We start from the raw sequence: 10,664 nt of genomic DNA, 5'->3' as shown, positions 1-10,664 counted from the left end.
GTCAAGATGACACAGAGAGGATATTGTCTCTTTTGTATTGTTTACCGCTATTATTATTTTTTTCTATTTTACTAAACAAGTGTTTGCGTAATTGAACAACGTTATTGACAAAGAAATATAATCATTTATTTCAATAATGAAGACGCTGAACTGATCCAATTCTTTAAGATTCAGTTCTAAAAGAACATCATCCTTTTGTTTATGATGTTTTTTTTTTATACTTATATTTATGTCAATTCCCAATTAGAAAAAGAAAAGTGATGATTGGAGGGCATATGCATTTTTTTTTTTAATCTGCATGATAATCCTGAAAATTAAGATTAGTGCAGTATTTTTGAGTAATTCTGCTGAAAGACAGAAAAGCATTGGATTTCGCTCAACACTCACATTTTATTCAAAATACTAATTATTTCAATAACCTGTTCGAAATGTGTCCAGCAGAGGGCGCTTCTAAGGTTTCCCACAGCACTCAATCACGTTGACAGACGTTTTAAATTTGAGTGAAAAGCTGCCGGAGCTTCCTCGTGTTGTCAGTGATTTCACGGTCGGTCAGTGTTATGAATGCTCTAACACTCGCAGCACTGTTATTAAAGTCACAGTTACTCAAATTATTCATCAAATGGAAATTGTGACGATTGTGAATTGTTAGCGGGAGGATTCTTCAAATGTATTTGAGCAAATTACAGCTCGTTATAAATGTGTTTTCGAAGAGAAATCATTACCAAATTAAATTCTCATGATCAAATCCGTTTGGTTTGGTATCTTCCAACCTCCTGCCTCGCTTTCTTCTTCTTCGTTTGTATTTTTAACGCCCCCTTGCTTTACATCGCTGCATTTATACTTAATGATCGCTAAGTATGTTTTAAAGTCATATTTACTTAGTAATTTATTGTAGCTTTTTACGAAAGTGTGAAAGAAAAAAAGACGTCTGGAAGAGTTTGATTCCCAAATCTCTGAATCTTAAATAAATGAGCTTGAGTTTACAATTCAGTTTTTAAAGTGTTATCATCGAGATTTTTTAACCTGCAAACCCTTCGTTTTTTCCTCCGTGTGTCGCGTTTTATTTCTTTTTTACAAGTAGCCGTCACTGTTACATTCACTGCACATGGAAACTTTTTTTATTTTATTTTATTTTATTTTATTTAATTTAATTTAATTTAATTTAATCCTGGTGGATTAATTTGGAAGTTCTTTGGACGATCTTTTACGACCTCATCCAAAATCAATGTACATTTCCAAAATTGAAGCTGATTTACGTGGAGGTCAGTCAGAAGGTTAGCACTTTACGCGTATTATTATTATTATACAGTATAAATAAATATATTTAAATGACGATGTGCCGACTGTGGCCTCCCTCTGCTGTGATCTGTGTACAGAACCTCACTTGTGTGTATGCCGTGTGCTCCTTCGCCGACGTGAAAACAACAATAAAACGATGGAAACTGAAAGATCGCGGCGTCTCGTGCTTTTTTTTTATTTTTTTATTTTTTTTTATCTCAGAGCGGTTTATTTATTCCGGTTTTATGGACTAAAATGGAGCGAAATGTCCAAAGGTCCACATTGAAAGTCCTTCCCTGTTGTTCAGTCAGCGAGGACATGACTCTTTTTTTTTTATTGCACCTGTTGGATGGAAGATTATTTCATACTCCACCTTGTACAAACATAGGGTTTTCAACATACTGTAATTTAAATTTTTTTTTTTTACCATAAATTGCTCTTAATTTCTTCCTTGGAATCCTTGGAACACTTCAGTCATCTGTCTTTAGTTTATGGCTAAAAAACAACATTTTTCTTTTGACTTATGACATAAATTTGACTTAAAAGTCTATTTTTTTGTCCTCGTCCAACCTGCACATTTCCTAAAACAGGTAAGTGACGCACACTCAATTCCCATAACAATAAAACAATAAAGATCTGACCGCATGTGACCGATATCCTGTCAATCATTCACAGGTGTGACAGGAAGTGCTGTCGGTGTTTCATCCGAGAACAAAAGACAAGTCAGTCCGAGCTTTGAAGGCGAGACACGAGCAGCACTCACAGGTACGTCCCACAAAAGTGTCATCGTCCTTAAAAGTGATAAATCAAAAACTGTATTTGTGGGTGTTATAGTCATTTATTTTTAGATATAGTCTAGTTTTAGTTTTCTTGACTGTAAAGTTTGTGGGAAAAATATATAGAATCTTTGTTTCTTCTTCCTTTTTAGTCAAACACCGCTAACGTAAACACGACTCTTGTGATAAGTTGTTAAAATCGTGTAAATGTGAATGCAAAATTTGAATTTTCATGCATGCAACATGGAAAACAGGTCGAATGGAATAGATTATGATTATATTATTATATAATATAATATATATTATATAATTATGTGGTACTTTCCCACCAAACAAGGCTTCAAGTTCTGAATATTACAGCTTCACTGGTTTGACAATAGCTGTTTAAGTCCGTGAATTAAACAAAAAACAACAACAAAAACATGAATTATTAGCCAAACTGACTGACACGTCCGTGTTTTCATGTAAATGACTTCCTCTGCGAGATTATTTTGTATTTCCTGTAATCCTTACCATGTAAGGTAAGGATTAACATGACTGCAGACAGGTGTAAATAATCAAATGAATGATGCAGAGCGATTATTAACGGTTATTTACGCAATCGATTAATCAGTCAGCAAACGTCGATCAGTGTTTGTCAAACCTGGAAATGACGATTGTTCTCGAACGTCTTCAAAAATGATTCAGTTTTAATGATTTCTTTGTTACGTGGAGCAAAGAAACGAAGAAAATATTCACATTTAAGAAGCTAAAACAATCGGGAATATTGTTTTAATCGCGAAAAAAGCTTCAAACCGATTATTTCAGTAATCGGTGAATCGTTTCAGAACGATGGCCGAGTTCCATTTAGTTCATGTTGTCGGCAACACCTGTAAAAAGGAAGCTGTGTGTGTGCGTCTCTATAACAGGGAGCCTCAGGTGTTTGCCAGGTAACCCGGGGCGACAGAAGCACGTCAGATAATAAGCGTGTGGAGGAAAGAGAGTCAACAACAAGGAGAGAAGAGGTCGGTCAGGATCTCACTTCTTGGATTATTGGAAGTCTTTGCGAAGCACCGACGCCATGTGACGGCCCCGTCACCGGGGGGACTTCCTGTTGCGCTTCCTTCACCTATGGCCTACTTGGCCCACACGGCCCACGCCCAGATCGGCGCCTTGGGCCTGAGCTGCGTGGGCTGGACTCTCACCGCCGTGGCCCTTGGACTCGTCCCGTGGAGGGTTTGGCTGATATCGGACAGGGAGGTGATCAGCTCCGGCGTGGCCTGGGTGGGCTTGTGGAGAACCTGCTTCAACAGCCACACGGTGGTGACGCCCGGCCTCAGGGCCATGCACTGCAAGCCCATCGGTCTCTCCGAGGCCTTCACGCCGCCGGAGATCGGAGCAGGTCAGGTTCTCATGGTGCTGTCTCTGGCGGTGGGGGTTTTGGGCAACGCCGGCGGCGTCTACGCCCTGAGGAACGTCAACCTCGGCGCGGGGATGAGGTCGGTGCGCTTGTCGTTCCTCGCCGCCGGGGGTCTGTGCCTGCTGACCGCGGCGACGTCGCTCGTTCCCCTGCTGTGGAACCTGAGCTCGGTGGTGACCAACCGGACCATCGGGTTCCCGCCGGACTTCAAAATGCCCCCGGCGCCGAGCTCGCAGCACGTGGGGGCGGGCATCGGGGTCGGCCTGGTGGGATCGATTCTGATGGTGATCTCTGGGATTATATTCTGCAAATACAAGCTACCGCGGAAGCTGCCGCAGAAGGAAGAGGGGAGCGCGGAGAGCGGCGGCGGCGGCGCCAAAGACAACCTCGCGTTTGAGTCCTTCGAACACTTGTGAGACGATGAACTGCGAAATTAGCTCCGCGGTTAGCTTTCCTTGTACGATCGGCATCTATTTTCGACGTCGTTATTAACCCTTTAAGGTACTACTCAACCATTTGGTCGACCACATTTTAAGTCACTTTATCTCACTGAAAAATGCATCAAGCTGAACTCACAAACGCTTAAAGGCGCCACATGTAAGAATGTGGCCAAAAACGGTTACTACACTCAAATTATTTTAGGTTTTCCTTTTCTGACATAACCGGCCCGTGGTTGCTCGGCAGCTTAGACTCTTCTGACTGCAATGATTGGTAGACGGCGGTAGGTGGCGCCACATGCCAAAAACATGATTTCAAAACACATTAACACGATTTGCAGTCTGCAAAAAAATTTTTTAAAGAAAATATTTTGTCTGTACTGTTGTTATTGGCGAGTTCAGTTTATTATATGAACATTATTCCTGAGTCTCTGTGACATATTAGGAGGATTTTATGGCCAGATTTATTACATAATGCACCTTTAATGTGAATGTTGTACTGAATTATGCAAACAAGGTTTATTATGAACAGACGTCTCAACCGTTTGGTAGAGGCCTGTATCTGAAATATTGTAGGGTCTAATTAAAAAAAAAAAATATATATATATATATATATATATATATATAGAAAGAGAGAGAGACTTTCGTTATTGGTATCATAAGTAAATTAAATTAAATAATAAAAAATGCAAAGAAATAACTTTTCCTTTGCTTTTTTCTTGGTGTGTACCTTAAAGGGTTAAGCTGCAGATTTGTTGTAATAATGTATGTATGATGCATCTGTATCCTATGTTTTTTAATTTTTAAACATTATTACATTTATCTATTTTCTTTTAACCTGTATAATGCTTTTACATTCGTCTCCATCACCTTTAGCCTGACGGGGACAACGAATAAATTATACGACAATAAAGTACAATGTATTGTTGTTTTTTCTTAAATATTTTATTTAAAAAAAAAAAAAAAAAAGCTCATCTCCAGAATTTCAAACCATCTGTATCAGTGTTCCTTTAAAGTCCCTTTACCTCACCGACATCAGTGTTACGGCTCAAATCACAGCCCCGACCGCGTAAAGCTGCAGAAATCCGATTCAGGCAATGTCTTAAAAAGCAGCCGTTTAATATGCATCACTTCCTTTTAGTAAAAAAAGGATAATATATTGTCCTGGTTGTGTCGTTTTTTTATTGTGGCAGTGGACATCGCCGTTCTGGATTCCTTCACCGAGCAGCTTTAACCTGACTTTAATTTCGTTATTCTGGAGCTCAGCGTCTTATCTCTGTTTCCCGTTCATCTCGCTCACTTCCGAGGAGGCTGTTAACGGTCGTAACCTTCTCGAGGAACATCAAACAGTTTCATCCAAAGGGAAATTAAACAAAACAGAAAAAGCCACCGTTTGTAGATAATTCAATCGTAAAAAAAAAAAAGTATCAGCAAGGTGTTTCCAAACTGCTGGAGGACAGGAACCACGGCAGTTTTTTGTTTTTTTTAAAACACTGCGACCGTCGGCGAGCAAAAAAACGAACATTTCAACATCGTCGCCGAGTGAAAGTCTCCGATTATAAATAAAGGAACGACACTGGAGTTACACGTGGCATATCATTCAAACACACTAATACTGAATACAACATATACAAGTAAAGCACGGTTATTGTTTCTTTAAAACAAAGAAAATGTTTCAAATCTCATCATGTCAGCTCAATTATGGTCAGAACTTTATCTTTTTTTTTACAATTTCAACATGGGGGCATTTGTTCAAACATGGCAACGAGACTGTGAATGAAACACACACACACACACAAATGTGAGGCGCTGAGGATGAGATATAGACGACATCAGCACCTCTTTTCTGCTAAATGCCTTGAATGTAAATAAAGAATCAAACGCTGAATGATCCGGTGTGCGTGACAACAACTCTCTTATATTTCCTTAGGAAAACAGCAAGAGTACAAACTGCCTTTTTTTATTCGTCCCTGTTTTTTAATCACCGCCTACGTTGAACTGAGATAAAGGAACGGTTGTTTGATTTCTGTGACATTGTTTGCTCAGCTGACACAGCCTTCATTTAATTGTCCTTTATCTTGATTTCCTGCCCTAAAATCCCCAAAACCGCACGCAGAACTACGTCGTGTTTTAAGGCGAAAACATTCTAGGTTTTCGTGTGGTTCTCAAAATTAAAAGGGATACTTCGCCGATTTGAATGTGGCTTTGTATTGCTAGAATAGCAGTAGTATTTCTTAGAAAATGTGCTTCCCTCTCTCAGTTTATCCAAATTTGCCCTACTGTGCATCATTTGACTCACAGTAGGGCAAATTTTGAAAATGGAAAACTGATTTTTTTTTTACAACTCAGTGAAAAACTGAGGGCGGGAAGCACGTTTTTTAAAAATACAATACATAATCTAGCGATACAAAGCCACATGCAAATTGGTGAAGTATCCCTTTCAGCTTTTTTTTGGACCCTCAGTGCTTCAACATGTTCCTTGTTCCTGTGTTTGCATTATTTGCTTTTGTTGAAAAAAGACAGGATGGGGAAAAAGAAATAAAAACAAAAAAACAAAATGCTACCGACTGCTGTTGCTCGAGTCAACAACGCGAGCATCCCTGAACTTCAGAGTTTAAGAGACCTGCAGTTTCCTTTTTCCTAGTCCTTTCACCTCCTCCTCCTCCTCCCACGTGGAAGCCCTGATAGAGTCAACTTTGATCCAGATGGTTTGAAACGGAACAAAAAATACGTACATACATACAAAATAAAATACAAAATAAGAAAGAAAAAAAAAAAGGATTTAGAAATGCAGGAGGTTTAATCGTTCCAAAGTCCGCCGGTCTGTTCTTGATAAACTTCGATGACGTCCTCGTCTTCCATCCCCAGCTGACATGAAAAAACAGCAGAGAGCATAGACAGATTTTTAAATTAGATACTGAACCCTTGCAAATAAATCACCTCCAAATTAAAGCTCAACAGTCAGAGTTTTGGCAAATTGTCAAAGCTTTGGAAAATGCTATAAAACCTATTTCAAAGACTGCAATAGCAGCCTGTCACTTAAAAGTGATAGTTCGGAATTTTGAACATAAGACCTATTTTCCAACTCAGCCGGTGTGATGGAGACGTCTGGAGACGTTTTCAAGAAATTTCATTCAGTTCTTCTAGTTGCCGAGTTCGCTGATGCTATGGCTAGCGCAAGTCAATGATACAAGTTAGCATGGCATTAAAAACACTCATACCGACTCCACAGTGCACCTGAGGCAAATCGATTGTAACGGCAGACTATCGATGTACATATCTGTGTTGATAGAATAATATTTGAAACAAAGCTAACGTCGAATCGCATGAATTTTTGAGGGACTACTTTCTCAGCACTATACTTCCGGCAGCGGAATCAGGAATCCGCCGCTGCCGGAAGTATGTCGCGCTGCTGCTGCTGAGACATAAATCCTTCAAATTGCAAGGTTGGTTTTATTTCAAACATTCTATCAACACAGATATGTACATCGATAGTCTGCCGTTACAATCGATTTGCCTCGGGTGCACTGTGGAGTCGCTATGAGTGTTTTTAATGCCATGCTAACTTGTATCATTGACTCGCGCTAGCCATAGCATCAGCGAACTCGGCAACTAGAAGAACTGAATGAAATTTCTTGAAAACGTCTCCAGACGTCTCCATCACACCGGCTGAGTTGGAAAATAGGTCTTATGTCCAAAATTCCGAACTATCACTTTAATGTTCCGTTTTGAATGTATTTTGTGAGGAAAATTACGACTGAAATGTGGTGAAAGGAAATTTGCAGGTCTTTTACCTCCTTTGGAGTTTGGTTATCTGCGATTCTCTGCCCTTCAAACAGAAACCGTAGCGAGCTTGCTGGCACACCCTGGATGAAACAAAGACACACGGCAACATTACAAATGCGTCTCGCGCTGCTGAACTTTAACATCTAAAAAGAACAAGCTCATCAACGTTAGTAGGGAAACATAGCATCTGAAAAGCGACATTCATGATCCGTGACGTGTTTTAACTCATACCTGTCTCTGGCTGTAAGACTCCTTCAGCTTTTTTAGATGTGTTGTCATTTTCACCTTAAAGTGGATTTCACTGCTGTCCTGTGAGAATGAGAAAGAGAAAGTTATCATAAAAAACAAACAGTTTATTTATGCACAACATCGAGCATAAAGTCCATGTATTGAACTGGAAACTTCCTCTTCTTCAGCCAGGTGAGTTTCCCTAATTCATTAGATCAGCACGTCAACGAATGAGGAACGAGGAAACTGGCAGGGACTGTTTACTCTACAGTGCTCTTTGTCATTCATTTTATTTGCCCGGGCGATTATTGCACGAGGAAGGACGGCGATATAACGCCAAATAGATATTTTGACCCACTCATGGTATTTCTAATGCAACAGTAAGCAACTGTCTTACTGCTATGTAACTATCACCTATTATTATTATAATAACACTGTGCACTCTTTATATAAACACATGCTATTCATGGCACACGAGTACGTGTGTTATGTCGGTTTCTGAAGAGTGCATTTACATTTATAGAAAACTTTTATATATATATTTTCATTTTCGGCAGGACACATTCAGCCAGCTACTCGTGAGGGAACACACCTGACCGATGACTTTTAATTTGATGTACTCTCCGTCCTTCTTCTCGCCACCGTCCTGGCTGGATGGTTTTGACTCCTGCACACAACACATGACAGTAAACAACACATATATATTATAACGCCACAACGCGTGTTTCAAAACAGGCCCCCGCGGGCGTAAGGACACCGATTCTGCCGACACGGCACTCGCACTCGCCTCCTCGTTTCAGCTCAAACGCGAAGGTAACGCTTGTTACACTTGGGCTCAACTTTGTAAATGGACTGAAACCGCAGCTAGCGGGCTAAGCTAAACAGCAAAATAAGCAATGGGCCTGGAGCTACACGAGCTAACAGTAAGCATAGTCGACCACCACATGATGCGGCACTGTCCACATGTCACCACTTCGCCGCTCGCCGTATTTATTTCACACGCAACACGAACCAAAAGCCTTTAAATAGTTCATATCTCACCGTGTCTGACATGTTTAGCCTCCGTGTGTTATAGCGGCTTTAGCGTTAGCTTCCAGTTGCAGCTCTCCCTCTCTCTATGCTCTCTCTTGCCCGATGTTGTTACATATACCGGAAGTGACGATTTCATGATTTTTTTTTTCAAAGTAAGGTGAAAGAAATGACATTTTGAAAATGTAATAAGACGTAATAAATGTTTGAAATTGTAAATGTATATTCGTAGCAACGTTGGGTCATACTATGGCCTTGTGCTCAAACTCAAATGTGGCCCTTCAGCCATTTCACGTCTTATAAACACAACCCCATGTGTTGTTTTGTCAACAGTTGGCATAAACATTTCCCAATATTTTTTAATTATAATAATAAAACACGAGGTTACTATCATATTATTAAATGCAACACATTCAACAGCAAATTATATATTTATAAAATGTTTTTATTTAGTTTTATTTACTGTTTTTTTAATTTTATTTCAGTCTATTGTTGTTATTTAAATATTCATTTTGTGTCATATGTATGTTTTTATTGTGAGGTAAAACACATTCCACATCGAAACAAACACTTTTACTTTGAAATGTCCTTCTAAATACTGTTTCTGCGATATTGTGATAAAATATCGTCATATGATTGCAGGTTTTAATGCTTTTTCATTCCTATATTTATGCACGTTTTTGACACAATGTTTACTTCTAGATTTGTACAAAAAAACCAAAAACAAAGTAATGTATTTGTTTTACATGTTTGGAGAAGAGACGAATAAATGTGTGTCTGACATCAGAAGTTGTGTTTTTGATATGTGCTGCTCGGGCCGTCAAGTAAACCATAAGGATACCTTTATTTCCGGCTCGTAGCTGTCAAAATAAAACATAAAACATTACTTTTGACAAACGTTGACGCACAAGATATTGTGAGGCTTTTATTTTTTTCAAAAATATCAACACATCCGTTTGGCTTTCTTTCAACCAAGCCGCCAACTTGACGCAGTTGTGGGGGTAACAGCAGCGAGCGAAGCTACCGTCAACGAGCGAATGGAGTGTAGCAAAATGAAAACAGTACATTAACTTTGCCTTTCCGCTGCTGCACAGACGCGGGGATACTTTGACGGATAAAGCCATCGTATTGTCATTTCTCTCTGCCGGAAGAGCTCCGCTGGGCTAACGCTGTCAGTCGCCGGGCCTCGTCGTCGCGGCCCAGCAGGACTCGAGTGAAGTTGTGAGCGGACTGCCAAACTTCTGCTTCCTCCAGCGTCTCTCCGCAGGGCCCGGGGCTCCTGTCACCGGCCCTGTGGATGAGGAAGTGAAGAACGAGTCCAATCCCCTTCCCCAGGTAAGACGACGGAGACGGAGCATTTCGCGCAAGACCGTGGTGTTTGTTCGGTCTGTGTGTTGCTGCTTCTTTTTTTTTTTTTAAACGGTCGCTCAGTGCAGGAGAGCTTTGGGTTAGCATTAGCTTAGCCTGTCAACTTCCCTGGCCTGGCAGCTACAGCTGTATACGGAACTCTCGACCTAGCATCAGCCACCTAAGCTCATCGTATCCGCTATGTGTGTGCAGTTGGCTGTGTTGTGGTGACATTTTCGCAATGCGAACTCATTCAGTAAACGCAGCGTGTGCGTGATAATTCCATGTTTTTCTCACGAGAGTGGTCAGTCCAGTTCAGCTAACAGGACAGCTCGGCTAACGCTAGCGAAAATTCATTTTTAAAGCTAATTATCTAGCAGGGCA

General features: G+C 40.3%; 2 protein-coding genes across 2 annotated transcripts; one reads left to right on the top strand and one right to left on the bottom strand.

The window, feature by feature from the left end:
- Positions 1 to 3,164: 3,164 nt before the first annotated feature.
- On the top strand, positions 3,165 to 3,869 carry LOC310943188 (claudin-34-like; the record flags this gene model as incomplete). The annotated part of the gene is made up of 1 exon (XM_083908714.1): positions 3,165 to 3,869. The coding sequence occupies one exon, from the start codon at positions 3,165 to 3,167 to the stop codon at positions 3,867 to 3,869; it is 705 nt and encodes a 234-aa protein (XP_083764840.1).
- A 1,022-nt stretch (positions 3,870 to 4,891) lies between these two features.
- On the bottom strand, positions 4,892 to 9,038 carry sumo1 (small ubiquitin like modifier 1). The gene is made up of 5 exons (XM_083908597.1): positions 8,946 to 9,038; positions 8,497 to 8,571; positions 7,908 to 7,985; positions 7,685 to 7,756; positions 4,892 to 6,758 (listed from the first exon to the last, which is right to left on the bottom strand). The coding sequence occupies exons 1-5, from the start codon at positions 8,955 to 8,957 to the stop codon at positions 6,690 to 6,692; spliced, it is 306 nt and encodes a 101-aa protein (XP_083764723.1). The 5' UTR covers positions 8,958 to 9,038; the 3' UTR covers positions 4,892 to 6,689.
- Positions 9,039 to 10,664: the final 1,626 nt, after the last annotated feature.

The sequence above is a fragment of the Microchirus variegatus genome, assembly GCF_963457635.1.
Source record: "Microchirus variegatus genome assembly, chromosome: 22".
Lineage (NCBI taxonomy): Eukaryota > Metazoa > Chordata > Actinopteri > Pleuronectiformes > Soleidae > Microchirus > Microchirus variegatus.
This window is presented reverse-complemented; position numbering and strand designations above follow the sequence as displayed.

What these genes read in the sequence shown, in the direction of transcription:
- sumo1 (XM_083908597.1), bottom strand. An exon ending in AGTCTTACAGCCAGAGACAG is followed by an intron (nt 7,757 to 7,907) that starts GTATGAGTTAAA and finishes TGTTTCATCCAG; the next exon opens with GGTGTGCCAGCAAGCTCGCT. An exon ending in ATAACCAAACTCCAAAGGAG is followed by an intron (nt 6,759 to 7,684) that starts GTAAAAGACCTG and finishes TTTTCATGTCAG; the next exon opens with CTGGGGATGGAAGACGAGGA.